The sequence below is a fragment of the Podarcis liolepis genome (genome assembly GCF_965112155.1).
Source record: "Podarcis liolepis genome assembly, chromosome: 6".
NCBI lineage: Eukaryota > Metazoa > Chordata > Lepidosauria > Squamata > Lacertidae > Podarcis > Podarcis liolepis.
Genome location: NC_139559.1, coordinates 41,168,550 through 41,183,765, shown reverse-complemented (window position 1 = coordinate 41,183,765; position 15,216 = coordinate 41,168,550). Strand labels below are relative to the sequence as shown.

Sequence of the window (15,216 nt, the reverse complement as noted above, 5' to 3'; positions counted from 1 at the left end):
TGTTGTGAGCTCCTCACTGGGTCATCTGGTTGTCCCTTTGGCCTGACCCAAGCCCTTCTTTCAGTTCTAATGTGGCTCCTGGGAGTCCCACATCAACCTGAGGGCCCCATGTCCAACTACCCCCTTTCTACAGCTAATTCACCTTCCTACAAATCCCACCATCCCTGGCCATTGGCCATGCTGGCGAGCCTAAGGAGAGTTCAGCAACACCTGGAGAGCTATATGCTCCTCTTCCCTGTCAGAAAGACAGCGCGTCCTTTTCCAAGGTGGGGTCCCTGCCAAAAAATATGCATGGCTGCACACCCCCAGAGTGAAATTGAAGTGACACTGGCAATTAACTGAGCGCTCAGTGCAGCAGATGATTTCTCTGTTGTTACATCTTTACTATAATTCTGAATGCTAACAAATTAAGGGGAATAATGAGAAAACTAAGTGCTCCCACACATATCTCCAAGGATGAAACTGGCCTGTGTGCCTTTACTCTGCTGGAGTCGAGTATCTTGGATTAGATGAACTATAGCTCTTACAGGGAGTCAGGTTAATTTGGAGCATTTTTACTAAACCACTTTGACCAGGAAAGGGGGGGGGAATGGTTTACCTCCTGGTTCAAAAACAAATCTGGTCCCACTTCCTGAAATCTGATCCAATCTGATATGACATGAACTTTCAGCATTATAGTGGCCCCAAGTCCTCTGTTCATGTACCATTATCCTTTCCAAAAAAAGAGAGAAGTTTTCAGAAGGAAGGAGAGCAAATTAAGGCAAATGGGAAGACAAGAATGCTGGCAGAATCTCTGAGCTTCTTTTTCTGCGAACCAACCTCCCTGCGGACACCGCCCGCCTGCTGACATTCCACCAGCACCGGCTGAAGAATAATTAGCCAAGGCAGCTGCTGGAATGTTGGATTAAAATGATACTAGATGAATTTCATTTTGCTCCATTTCACTTGATTTGAGCTTTTGCTGTGCTCCCTCCCTCCTTTGCCTGCTCTGACTGCTGCTGTTTAACACCCACATGGCAATTCCCGTAGTAATTCTGTTCCCTGCGTGTGCATTCAAAAGAACCTCATTTGAATGTCTGCTACCTCTTTCCCCCTTCCATCATAAGACTGTGACCAGATGCAGATTCCACGGTTTCAGCATCAACTGGGGGAAAACAATTCTCCCTGCCCTCCCCCGCCCCACACATGTTTACCATCTGGCGTGACAAAGAGTTCTGTGGAACTTGAAAGTTTGCACACAGTTTGGTGATATTTTGGTGGGACTAATAAAGGTATTGTTGTAATATGGAATTTGTAATATGGCTACCTTCACTCTCTTTGTGACTTGGGGAAAACAAAAGCAAAATTTGACACTCCTACCAACTGCTAGATATAGCCATCCAGTTTGGCTGCAAAAAGAATGATCCAAAATATGAAATCTCATAGGCTCTCAAACACCAGTGGCCATTGTATGTCATCTGTTGCATACTGAAAATATGATTGCTGTCTAGCCATCACACACACACACACACACACACACACACACACCCCACACACAGGGGTTTTCAAGCTACATATTTGCTAGGGAACTTGGCTTTATGTAGGGTGTTTGGAGAAGCTTAGTGTTGATGGAAGAAATTCTTTGAAAGAAAGCTAATCACTGCCACTGTTCCCATGTAAACCACAGCTATAGGTGAGTGTTGGGTGCACTATAGTCAGGGGTGGAAAATCTGTAGCCATCCAGATGTTGTTGGACCACAACTCCCATGACCAGAGTGTGCTTCACACTGGAGGGCTCCAAACCAACCACAGCTCTGCACTAGAGCATACTCTCATTTCACAGTGATTGGTGGTGAAGACAAGTGGTATCCCACACAAATTGAATTTGAATATCCTAAAATCCTGTGCAACATTTAAAGGGTTCCTTATGTTCTCTGTAGACAGATTGACGACATTGAAATATCAAGATGACATACCTAGTCAAATACTACATGCATGCATGTATGCCAAAGGCTTCATGCATGTAACTATCAGATACTATAACATATTGACTGTTTGATAAAAAATGAAATCAAGTATCACTAGGTCTCACATGTAGCTTTCAAATATCCTTAGAATATTCGGCAGATGTTTGAGCAGCCAAAGGTCACTGGCAGAATTTTTCATGCTAAAATGCCACTGCAAAGTTGTCCCAAATAGGTAGAGTAGCTGCTGTGAGCTGTATTAGTGTGAGCAATACGGAACTGCTCAGCCTTGTACTGCATATGAAATTCATAATTGGCTAGGCATGTAAGCTTTAGTAAGCCTAATAATTGGATATATCGATAACTGGATGATCAGTGGAACCCAATTCTAATCAGCAGGGACAAAGTTTAACTGTTCGAGCTAAGGGACAAAGGCACATTTGTCTATTTTTTTAAAGGCTATTTTGGCTCTAATACATTGGAGCTGGATCAGATAAGACTAGCCACTGAACACAAACAAGGGCAGCAAGGATTCTGTGAGGGCTGCTGCCACCTCTGATGACTCGCCTGCTGCTCTCTTTCTCTGGCAGGCTCATGAACCCTCTTCATTCTGGCTTCCACAGGGTAGCTGGATGAGGACTTCCGTCTCCGCCATGCCACCCAGAGGGAGACTGCAGATGAACTGCGACTGCTCCTTCCACCACCAGCCTTCTGTGGTGCAACACCCAGAGCATAGATGGCTAACCTTTTATCAGCCAAATTCATGCTTCACCAATTCTCCCAGGGCCCCATGTCAGTGTTGCAGGTGGTCAAAGCAATTTTGAACATATACTGCCACACAGACAGAGGCACATAGCCCACCTCCTCAACTGATCCAGGCAAACCAGCTGAGGAGGAGGGTTGTTAATTCCCCTCCACTCATCAAATGATTGATTTGCTGGCCAGGAAGGGGGTGATTTGTGGGGTGAATGCTGTGTCTAGTAAACAAACGAGCAAACCATTTTTGCCACCACTGCCATGACCAATGTGGGTTGTTATTGTTTTTTTTGGGGGGGGGTTAAAATTGATTGTGGGGCCTGGACTAGACCCCTGAACAAGGGCTTAGAAACCCCTGGCCTAGAGAGAAAGAGGATGAACAAACAGGCAGCACTGCAGTAAAGAGAGGAGAGAAGTTGTCAATTACTGTTTTCTGTTTAATATCTCTCCTCACCAGCAATGGCTGACAGTCGGCTCCTTTTTCAACAGTGTGCCTAACATACTGTGCAGTTTGTCCTCAGGTCTCAGTGAGCGGTGACATTTATGCTATAGAAATGCAAGGAGAGCAGAACTGCACCTGCCAGGTGCAGACCTGACCAGAATCTTCCTCCTCTTTCATCCGTGGTAAGAGATCTAAGTTCCCGATAGGATTAAGAACTGGAAGCATCAGGATGAAAGGAGGCAAGGGATAATAAGTGCAGGGAACCTCAAAGAGCATGTTAGCAAACTGCTAAAGCTGTATCCATTCTCTCTGTTATGGTCACATATCCGTCTACTGCAAATATACCCAGGTTTAAGGAAAATTTTAAAAAGCCAGGAACATTTTTGGCCAAACATGGGATGGTAACGGAGCTGAACTGAGATCACCAAGAGACACTCAAAGCAAGAGGCACTGAACTAGACACTGCTTCTCACCTGTCTTATGGTGTGGAAGGAGCAGAAAAGGGATTTGGGTGGTAGTTTTGGGTGGCGCTGTGGGTTAAACCGCAGAGCCTAGGGCTTGCTGATCCGAAGGTCAGTGATTCAAATCCCCACAATGGGGTGAGCTCCCATTGCTCGGTCCCTGCTCCTGCCAACCTAGCAGTTCGAAAGCATGTCAAAGTGCAAGTAGATAAATAGGTACCACTCCGGCAGGAAGGTAAACAGCGTTTCCGTGCGCTACTCTGGTTCGCCAGAAGCGGTTCAGTCATGCTGGCCACATGACCCGGAAGCTGTATGCCGGCTCCCTCGGCCAATAAAGCGAGATGAGCGCCACAACCCCAGAGTCGTCCACGACTGGACCTAACGGTCAGGGGTCCCTTTACCTTTACCTATGTCCTACTTTGCAGAGCACAGTCCTCACTTGGGAGGAGTCTGCTATTTGAAGGGCTACCCCAGTCCAAGGCTGCATACAAATCATGTACTTAAAGGGCATTTAAAACATGCAACCGTGTCAAGGATCGTGACATATGAATTAGCATGTGGAAATGTTAAGCAAATTCATATCCTCTTTGGTCTTCTTGTCTGACAACATGTAAGTAGTACCCTAAGGAGGACTGGGAAAGAGACCTCTCATACTGGCATCTACATCATATTTGTAAAATAGGGTCTGCATGTGCAGCTTCAGCAGGTTTATACACAGACTAATGACAGGTGAGATGGGAGAGCAGAGAGGGAGGGATGGACAGATAAACTCATTTAGGAATCAGTGAGGACAATAGAGTCTCAGTTCTGCAAAACAACCTCCAATAAGATCACTGCTGGGGGTGGGGCAAGGGATAGAATACACAAGGCTTCACCATCTTCAGCACATACATAGGCTTTGTCTCATTTTAACTGCTGTAGCTTTACCTCAAAGAATGCTGGGAATTGTAGTTTAAAGGTGATAGGGAACTGTGCCAGAGATCACTGGTGGAGGAAGAGGAGTTCGGGGGGAACGCACCACCCCCGACAGCGCGACCCCCAGGGTGCCATCGTGGCTGCCTCCACCCACTCGCGCTGGGCACCCCACCCCACAGGCGGCGTGCCACTCCATGCCCCCAGGACATGTGCCATGCCCCTGCAGGCAGTGCACCATGCCCCCGCCTGCTTTCCGCCCCTGGTGCCGGAGCATGAAGCTCTGCCACTGCCAGAGATCCCTAGCCCGCCTCTTGGAACACTGCCCAAGAGGGCAGTTTAATTATATAGGGTAAAGAATGAGCAAGGCCTTTGAGCAACGCAGCTCTGGGACCGAGTCTTGCATCCTGGCTTAAACATGTCAAAACTCACCATTTGGAGCTGCCAAATGTGGGAGACAGCAGCTCTGAGATGCAGAAATGTGGCCGGGAGTGTGAACCAAGGAGAAAGAGGAAGGCCTGAAGGGATCCTGATGGACTGAAAACTTGCTTGAATAAGCTTGTTACTTCACTGGCATTGGGTTAAAAGAGCAATTGTGTTTTACTAGCTGATTTAACGATGTGTCTTCTAATGCCTTTGCTTACTTGTCTGTTGTATTTCTACAGAGAATCTGTATTTTGCTCTTTGTTTGTAGATCTGGGGACAAATGTCTTGTTCTGGGGTGTGTCTGTGTAGTGTTATTCATTTGTGGGGGTAGGCTGTATGTGAGACCGTTCTAACCCCTGGATCAAGCAAGCGTTAAAATATAACCCAGGATAGCTTCCTGATGAGGCGATTGTCTGGGTGATGGGCCATTAAAGAGAGCAAAGGAAAGGGGCTCTGTGTGAGATTGCAAATGGGTGGGGGGTGGAAACACGAACCCTTAGAATCTCACACCACTCAGAGATCCCCCACCTTTTCTTTTACAGAATACATTTTCAAAACACACACAGAGATCTTTTGCTATTTCAGTTTTCTGGCAATGGGACACCAGCAAATCCTCTTTTTTGTTTTGGAAATATGAACACTCTGTTCTGAATCATCTATAGGCTCACTCTGCTGATATTCACAGCTATAATCTAGCTCAATCTAGAGTATTCATAACCTTCTTTTCTGAGCATGGGGGGGGGAGTTTCACATTTATCTTGATCCGTATCCCAAGTTTGAATCACAGAAACACAGGGTGGAATTCTGTGTCATAATCATCTGATTGCTTCTTCAGTGCAAGCATTTCCCCTAGCTAGCTGGAACAATCCCCCCTCTCCTCTCCTCTCCCGACCTGTGCACTGGTCTGGAGGGTTTTACTGACCCTCCAGAGTGGATTTAGAAGAGGTGCAGGGGATGTGCAGGGGTGGAATCCCATTACACTTGCAAGATCTTGTGCACTGGCTTCCACTAGCACACCAGGTTGGTTGAATCAGGGCCACAGGGTGGCATTCAACCAAGTTTTACTCATTGAAATTCATGGACCTAAGTTAGTCATGTTCATTCAGTTGTATGGTAGTACTCTGGGTAAAACTGAGCTGAATACCACACACGGAGTTAGAAGGAAGCTAAGAGGTCATCTAGTTCAAGCCATTGCTCAGTGCAGGATTTGCATGGCACCCAAGGCTGGCCAAGCTATTTGGGCAGCTGAGGCAGAAAATCTAGTAACGGTCTCTTCTCCTTCCTGGCTGTAAAAAACACAACAATTACAAATTAAATATTTCACAACTTGCTGCTCTTGTCCAAACTTGGGTTTGGACATAATGCTAAGCCAAACTAGTTCCAAGTAGCATGGCAGCAACAGGACCAGAGAAAGAGCACATGGTGGCTGAAATATTCACTCCAGAAACTCACTTGTATTTCCTCATTTCTGCTGAGCTATGGTTTGGCTCCATGTTACATGCAAATTGGGCCACTGCCAACCAGTTCTCACCATTAGGGGAGTGTGCTGCCTCATGCTTAGCCAAAATTTGCTTCCCTGCCATTTCCAGCTCTTGGGTCTACTCCTGCCTTCTGGAGCAAAACAGACCAATTCTCCTCCATCTTCAGCTGTTCCTTTTATACTTACTTTTCTCTTCTCCAGTCTAAACGTACCCACCCAGCTCCATCACATTAGGATCCTATAGCTCAACAATTAATAGTTAGCAAATGTTCTTTGTACCCCCAAGCAGTGCACTTCTCCTCACCCAGGAGGTGTGCCAGAGCCGTCTGTAATCTATGGCTAGCAGTTTCTCCTTATTGAAAAAATATTAAGGCAGAAACAAAGGGAGTGCAGATTTCTTCCCAGCAGGGATGTGTCTGCATTGAGACCACGGTGTCTCCCCAGCTAGCTTGCATTTAATAGACAAATTCCATCGCACAGTATGGAGTACAAACAAGATTTCTCCACCTTCATTACAAATAAAGCCAGTGGGAGCAAGGCAATGACCAATAATGCCATGTCTATCTTATCCTGGGCGAACCTGCAGAGGATCTGGAAATGTGAGGCAAAATCAAAGGAAAAGGGAGATCCTATCTGAAGTTCAACATACTCTTTCATCTCACAATCATGCCAGCTGGCAAACACTATTAACACGAATCAATATCCCCATGGGGTTGTGGTGGGTGAGATCCCGCGCACACACCCCCCCCCACATATATCCAAGATGCACTACTAATACAGTCTCAAATTCTATTCCTTTTTTGCTTTCTCATTCTCTCTCTTCACTCTTTATCTCCCTGTTCACCCTTTTCTTTTGTGTCCTTCTCAAGTAAGCTTCCAATAGAGAAAACAATTATTCATCTCATGAGCTTTCATGTTGACTATCTTTCTTTACTGGTAGGAGCGTAAATCAGTGAAAAGTCTTTAGTCTCTTTGCACCAAACTGTTATCTCTTAAATTGGCAGTTGGGGATACACCTAGAGCATCTTTTGCCAAGCTGGTGCCCTCCAGCTGCATTGGACTTCAATTCCCCTCAGCCCAACCAGCACCATTGATGGGAACTGTAGTCCCAAACACCTGGCTGGTGAAGGCTGTCCCAGAGTGCATCTTTATGTACACCCTTGAAGTAATTATAATAACTAAATGACTTTAATCAAGGTTCTCCCTTCCGAGAATTAATTCATCTTTCCTGTTTATGCCTGTTGATTGGGCTTCATAAAGACTTCCTTTAAAAAATCTCAGTTGCTACACTGGAGTTCTAGCTTTTGCTTAGCACAATGTCGCATTTTTGAGGTGGTCATCACCCTTCTCTGTAACTGTAACCAAAGACATGCTACTTTTAAAATAAAATCAAGCTACCTACCATTATCTATTGTTCAGGTCACACTCCTTTAAAGAGATGTAATTACTAACCGTGTGTCTTTACCTTTCGCCTGCAGTCAAAGAGGGATACTTGACTGCAACAGATTAAGGAACTTTTTATCTGATCACACAAATATACAGGCAGCCATCAGTTACCAGTAGTTGCAAATGGCATCAGAAAAATCAAAGGTTTTACTCATACACACAGCTGGCAGTTGACAATAAGCAAGGACTTGTGCCTGATTGGGCTGACTCCATGAGCACACCTCAGTCTAAAGTCAACTGCATTCATTTCGAAATAACTTCTAAGAAATGTATGTAAGAGCAACATACCTAATATATGTTGCCTGTCTCTACAGAAATAAACTTATGGTTATAAAGGCATGCATACTTCACACATGGCAGCAGCATTTTAATCATGCAGACATAAGAATTTTCTTTGTAGCATATAAACAAGATATGTATAGAGTGCAAAAAAATCAAAAAGTTGACAGCTTATTAAAAACAAATTCATTTTAGTAGCCCGCACATACACACACACTCCTATAAAACTATTATCTGAAAAGGACATAGTGTCCAACCATGAGCAAAAGTAAACATATTATAAGCAAATGGTCCCATATGCCTGCATACAATTGTCTTATATTTAAAACAAATCTAAATTGAGCCAAAGAGCTCTGATCCAATAGGATTTATTGTGTGTGCATATGCACATTATTTATCTTTCCACTGCAGACATATGGGTATGTTTAGGACCCTATCCACATGCAGCTACTTGTCTTCGCATCCACTTAGGGTGACTTTCTTGGGAATGACAATATATCTCCTCTTATTCATCAACGATCCACAGATTTATGTGAACATACTGATTGCAGGTATAACAAAACACTATTCAAACAAATGGGTGTGTGCGTAAATGAGAACGTATGATTATCATTCACATGCATGGCATTCGATTCATTGCTTAAAATAAGAATAAAGGGCTACACACACACACACACAAAAACACAGAGATACAGTGTAACATTATATAGTACACAGTGCACACACATTCACAAAAATGTCACTCATGCTTTCTTCCACCAGACAAGACTTTAAACAAAGAAAGAGAAGAACACTGCCTTACTTTTCCCCCCTCTCTCCTCCTTTATGTGATTTCTTTCCTGGTGCCTTAATTTCAAGACTTCAGCAGAGCTGGAATTCTTGGGCAGAGATAACACAAAAGCAACTAACCAAACCGTGGAGCGCAAGAACACCGATTGACTCAGGATAGAGCTTGCTAGCAAAGAAAGGACAGAGAGACAAAGCCTAGCAATAAGAGCAGTGTTGAATAGGTATCTTCCTAATTGTAAGGGAAGTGTGTGTGTGTGTGTGTGTGTGTGTGTGTGTGTGAGAGTGCGCGCAAGGAAGGGGGGAGGGAAGCCCTTGGACGAGTGCATATGAAGAGGCCCCCCTCCCTCCGGCATAGGCTATGGAAAGGAGCTTTGCAACCTGAAAGTGAGGTTATTGAATACATTATTCCCCATCCCTTGCTCTCTCCTCATTGGGCCGCAGCGCAGGCAAGACTTCTGCATCAATGGTGTTATGATGAGATCTTTACATTCACCACACAGTTCCACACTGTTACCTTCTGCTAAGGCAGGCTCCTGGATCTGGGCATTATTACCCAGTTAGGAAGCTCAATTAAGAACCTAATTAATTCTAAAGTGAAAAAGCACCAAATTAATTTGCAGTCTTTCTCCCTCAGGCACACACACTATATTATTTCTGTCTCCCTGCGACCAGATTTTAAAAATCACAACTCTCAATTTATTTTATGATTTCAACACGACAGGAAATTACAGATTGTATTCTGTGTCTCAAAGAGCAGCGCCTCCTTTATAAAATGTAGCTAGCCATCTATTGTTCACCACCAGCACTTTGGCTTCCCTTGAGGTCCGTTTCTGAGGTGGCAATTTGCAATCACAGACTAGGATCATAGAATCATAGAGTTGGAATAGACCACAAGGGCCATCGAGTCCAACCCCCTGCCAAGCAGGAAACACCATCAGAGCACTCCTGACATATGGTTGTCAAGCCTCTGCTTAAAGACCTCCAAAGTAGGAGACTCCACCACACTCCTTGGCAGCAAATTCCACTGTCGAACAGCTCTTACTGGCAGGAAGGTCTTCCTAATGTTTAGGTGGAATCTTCTTTCTTGTAGTTTGGATCCATTGCTCCATGTCCGCTTCTCTGGAGCAGCAGAAAACAACCTTTCTCCCTCCTCTATATGACATCCTTTTATATATTTGAACATGGCTATCATATCACCCTTTAACCTCCTCTTCTCCAGGCTAAACATGCCCAGCTCCCTTAGCCGTTCCTCATAAGGCATCGTTTCCAGGCCTTTGACCATTTTGGTTGCCCTCCTCTGGACACGTTCCAGTTTGTCAGTGTCCTTCTTGAACTGTGGTGCCCAGAACTGGACACAGTACTCCAGGTGGACACAGTACTCCAGGTAGCTTATAAAGCTTATAAAGAGTGACAAGATATGTGGGGGACTGTTTAAAGGACAGGTCATCGAAATCACTTTTCTGGAGTTGAAGATGGGAAGAGGACCTGATAGGAATCTAGGATTTGGTCCTTCTTTGAAATGTATCAGTCCACATACAGGTGTTCTTGTGAGCACTCAGGACTGAGTGATGCACACTGGGGTCTTTCCTTATTAGGCTGGGCAGAAAAACAGAAGCCACCGCTCCCCCTTCCACCCGCCAGCATCTGTGCAACTTTCAGAAGCAGCAATGATGGTACAAACATTGTGTGCTCTTGATCTTTCTTTTTGACTTTGTTCCTAGCTGGGCTTCTTTTTAAAAAAAATATTATTGTTATTATTTGGCTTGGTGGCTTTCATTTGCATGATCCTCACAATGGAGCTTGACAGAACTTTTGTTCTTAGTGGATGAATGGTCACTAAAAATAACTGTGCCGCCGAAGATTTGCTTCTGTAATTCTTTTCATGAAGTGAATTGCCATTAAGAAATTTTTTGCAATTGGAGTCCAGTTCTGCAGAACCGGGCTGATCTACCCAGAGATGGAGGGCTCTGCCTATGACTCACCTGGCAAAGAGGTGAATACAGTTTGGAGATATAGTTTGCTGCTTATCTAGTGTCTAGACTCTAGTATGATTGCCACTGGTGGCTGTATCTACAGATCTCACGATCTCCAGAGCACATGCAGAATATTGGTATCCCATAGACCCAAAGGAAATGATAGGAAAGGGAAATTTAGATACATGCAGAACTCTGCAAAAGGGGCTCTGGCACTTTTGGGTGCATCCAAAATGGCACAGCTTGTTTTGTGAGATTTGGTACTGATAACTGCAGAAGTAAATGGACTCATTCACACATTTCACCCAGCAGTCTGCTTTTGATGCTCAGTCCACAGCCCTCTTTTCCAATGTAAAATCTTGTATCAAGCAGCACAGCAAGCCAATTGGGCGCCTGGGGCAGCACGCGGGGCGGGGCGAGCTGGGGCAGGATGCTCTGTGGAGCCTGCCTGCGTGCTCCCACTCAGCCACCCTACAGCTGAGGGGGAGGTGGCGGGCAGACTGTTTGGGGCAGTGCAGAGCCTGAGGGCGCCCAAGTCACCGCGTCACTCCCAAGAGAGATGAATGGCTCGGGCACGCTGCAAGCCCCGTGGTGAGTGCCACCCAGCATTTTGTCACCCCCCTCAGTGGTGACACCCGGGGAGACTGTCCCCACTGCACCCCCTTCCTCCGCCCATGCTTGTATCCTGCTGAACTGTCTCTTGACTGATCCTTCATGCTGACATCCAAGAGACCATAGAGTGTGCCTCCGGGGTGAAGCCAAACTGCTGCTTTAGCAGCACCAAAGTGACCTCCCCAGGGCACAAGACTGGGCAGTGTGTATGGAGCTCCTGAGCTGCCCAGATGACAAGATCGTCCTCTCAGCCTCACTGTTGTGGTCCAAAGGAAAGCAGAGCAATATGTTTGGCATCAGTTTGGCTGCAGGAGTGGCCAGAAGGAGTCATACAAGGCACCATCCAGCCATCTTAGGGACTCCACTCCGGATTTGTGTAAGCCAGCCTTTCTCAATCTGTGGGTCCCCAGATGTTATTGAACTACAACTCCCATCACCCCTAGCTAGCAAGGCCAGAGCTCAGGAATGCTGGGAGCTGTAGTCCAAAAACATCTGGGGACCCACAGGTTGAGAACTGCTAGTGTAAGCCTTCCTTAGCCTTTTTTTCCTCCCAAAGATATCCCACAAGGCAGTGGAGGTTTAGGATCAGAGTTTTCCTTCTCCTAGATGGGCTACCTTCCCAAGTTGACAAGCCCCATCTGCCCCTCACTTCTCCCTACAGCACATGCAGAAACCACCTTCTTGACTGGACCCACTATTAGTCTTGTCTGCTCAACCCATCTTCACATGCAGGGGCAGTCCGAAGGTTTGAGACCCATCAGCTGGTATAGCCAGCCAATCAAACCATTCCTGGGATGTGGTCGCTGTTGCATGCTGGCAGCTTCTAGGAGCCACAGATGAGAGTTGAGTGAAGGGTGGGGACCAAAAGTAGACAAACTACCTCAGAAACAGCATGATGTGTCCCCCACCAGAGAGGTGCTACCCCACCCCATACAGCCCCCTCCCCCAGCTTGATGCATCCAAAATATAGTGGAATCAGAATAGAAGTAACCAGTGCTATTTTTCTAGGAAAAGAGGTGCTAGAACTCACCATAAACGTCTCCCTCGTTCTCTTAGAATGGCAATGGCGTCCACCTGAGAAGTGCCGGAACTGAGTTCTGGTGAGTTCTGGCTGGAAAAATAGCCCTTTAAGTAACTTTCTTCTATCTGCTCATTCATACCTTAACTTAGTTAACTTGTATGGTACCCTCCCCTAGAACTCAGCACAGCTGTATCACAGTTCTGGACCTGGTGAGTTCACAACTGTATCTCAAGATTATTCTCCCTCCCCCCGCTGCCACTGCCGACCCAGTGCACTGCAGAAAGGTATTAAAATTATGTAAGAACGTATGATTTCATAGCCACAATTACACAAATTTGGTATTATTGAAGGAAAGAACTGGAGCCACACTTCCAGTAGGAGGAAGGATATTGTGCTATCATGCCACATCAGTTTCCAGATGCTCACCAGAAACACTTCCACAACAATGCAGGGCTGGCAAGATGATGTGTTCTTTGACCTCTTACTCTATCCATAGTATTTTGTTGTCTACATGTCTCATGTTTCTCAGTGAGCTGACTTGCAGCACCTCTTCTCTTTTGTAATGCCTTTCTGAAAAGGTCTCATCTGAACACACACAAACACACCCTTCGACACCTGCCACTTTGCTTGATGCACCAAGGGCACAGAAGTCATGATGCACACAATAGTGAAGGTACAATGGTGGATCAACCAAATTCACAAGACAAGAATGAAAGAGCAGGAATTCAGTGAAGGGACTCACTCTGAAACTTCCTTAAACTCTCCACTAGCAGGTTCTCAACTGAATTATACCATGTGACCTGAAGTAAACACAATTCATTGCTTGTGACACCAGACCAGCAATATGGGAAGCAAATCACCATCTGAGTGAGCCTATAGCAGACCAGGGGTAGCCAATATGGCCGTGCCTTCCAGATGTTGTTGGACTACAGATCCCATGATCTCTGACCACAGGCTGCGGGGACTGATGGGAGCTGGAGTCCAACAACATTGGATACCCCTCTGCAGCTGATCCAAGAATCTGCTGTAACAATGGCTAAATAAAATAGTCAAAGTCTTTTATTTGCACAGATATTAGCTAATTTGAATATAATTTAAGATACTATGCCAGTCAGAGGTTTAATGTGCTGTACAGATGTGCAGTTTGTGGTTTTCTTTGACAAGTACCCAAATCTAAATTGTGGCCTATTCATTTTCTTTCAGAACTTCCCATCACCTAGAATCAAGGCGGGCAGGTTGTTTTTGTATTCATAGCACACCTGAGATGGAGTCAAGCTACCACAAAGTACATAATCAAGACTGTGTGTCCCCAAAGTAATCAGATGTAGACACTGAATTAACCATTCAGCAAGACCAGATTAAAGCATCTCAAATACTATGAGAGCTAATGAGCAACAAAATTATTGCACCTCTGTGAACTTCAAAAGCAGCATTTGCAAACATAATGGTATTTTCAGAAGCATCATTCATGAGCACATATGAGGCAGATCTGAACTTAAAGTTCTTGATGGAAGCACCATGAAAATTCAGTAGAGCAATCAGATTGATTGAAAGTTGTCTATGAATATTTAGTTGTTCTCTATTTGAAACAGGAGCTGGAATGGAGAGATATTTAACCGTCTGGTTTTATAATTCCGCTTTAGTAGCAGTGTTGTGTGTCACAGCTATAGCAGCATCCTAATCCCTGCATACAACAGACAGAGGTATCCAGGACTTTACGAAATCCCCTATGAAGTTTTCCCTGCTCCTAGAGGTCACTAATGTGACACATGGCATGAATTTTCAGCGCCCCATCCTCATAATACAGTTGGCCTGCCACTGTTATTTACTCGCTGTTACATTTATATCCTGCCTTTTCTCCAAAGAGCTCAAGGTGGCAAACACACTTATTCTCATCTCCACAACAACCCTGTGAGGTAGGTTAGGCTGAGAGACAATGACTGTCCCAAAGTCACCCAGTGAGCTCCTTGGCCAAGTGAGGACTGGAAGCCTGGTTTTGCAGGTCCTAGTCCAGCACTCCAAGATGAACTTAAAAACAAAATCACTAAGTATGCTGCTCTCAGGAGTCCTTGCTGCTCCAGCTTCCCACACTTCAAATAAAACTCAGGGGAAGACACCATAAAGTAACTTTTCCCATGTGTCTTTTTGAAATCAGGAAGCCCAGGCAACCGGGGAGAAGCTGGAATGCAATTTCAGTCCTAACAGTCATGCATGGTAGAAGCTGATAGCAAGTAAGGAATAATAGTTCTTTCTGCATCATAAATTGGAAGGAAAAGGTGTGCCCTACGTTGCACTGCAGAACATCAATGTGGTTGACATTATCTGAGTCACGTATGCATCCCTGGCATTCAGTACTGACCATCACAAATGGAAGGAAAGGCAGATTTCAGAATCGGTCTCCCCCATAGTATAAGCTGCAGAATCCTTAGCAGGTTTTGTGTTGCAGAACAGCCGTCCAACTTGAAGGCACACCCCTTCCACCCACCCTAGGTATTAATTGGGCAGTAGCTCCAGAAATTAATGTGCACGTTGCACAGGACAGTGGAACAGGGGTGTCACCATTGCTCCAGTTCTTCCCATCTCCTCATTAAGCTGGAAACAGACAATAGTTTCCAAGAGAGGGTATCTTTTCCCCATTATTTACACCAAGGGTGGGGAACTCTCCTCTTTCCTGTT

The 15,216-nt window shown here is 45.3% G+C and overlaps 1 protein-coding gene across 5 annotated transcripts in view; it reads right to left on the bottom strand.

Moving 5' to 3' along the window:
- Nucleotides 1–15,216, bottom strand: part of BLACAT1 (BLACAT1 overlapping LEMD1 locus) — an 84,094-nt gene that overhangs the window by 48,943 nt on the left and 19,935 nt on the right. For 2 of the 5 annotated variants that reach the window (XR_014527510.1, XM_083509148.1), the window contains exon 1: nucleotides 8,948–9,287. The exons of 2 other annotated variants lie outside the window; for them this stretch is intronic. Coding sequence is in view for 1 of the 3 variants with exons in the window: in XM_083509142.1 (XP_083365268.1) it covers nucleotides 4,947–4,949 (3 nt within the window). In the remaining 2 variants the exon portion in view is untranslated. Of the gene's footprint in view, nucleotides 1–4,946; nucleotides 6,859–8,947; nucleotides 9,288–15,216 lie in introns of those variants that run through there. One more of the 5 variants, XM_083509142.1, reaches the window with a different exon arrangement.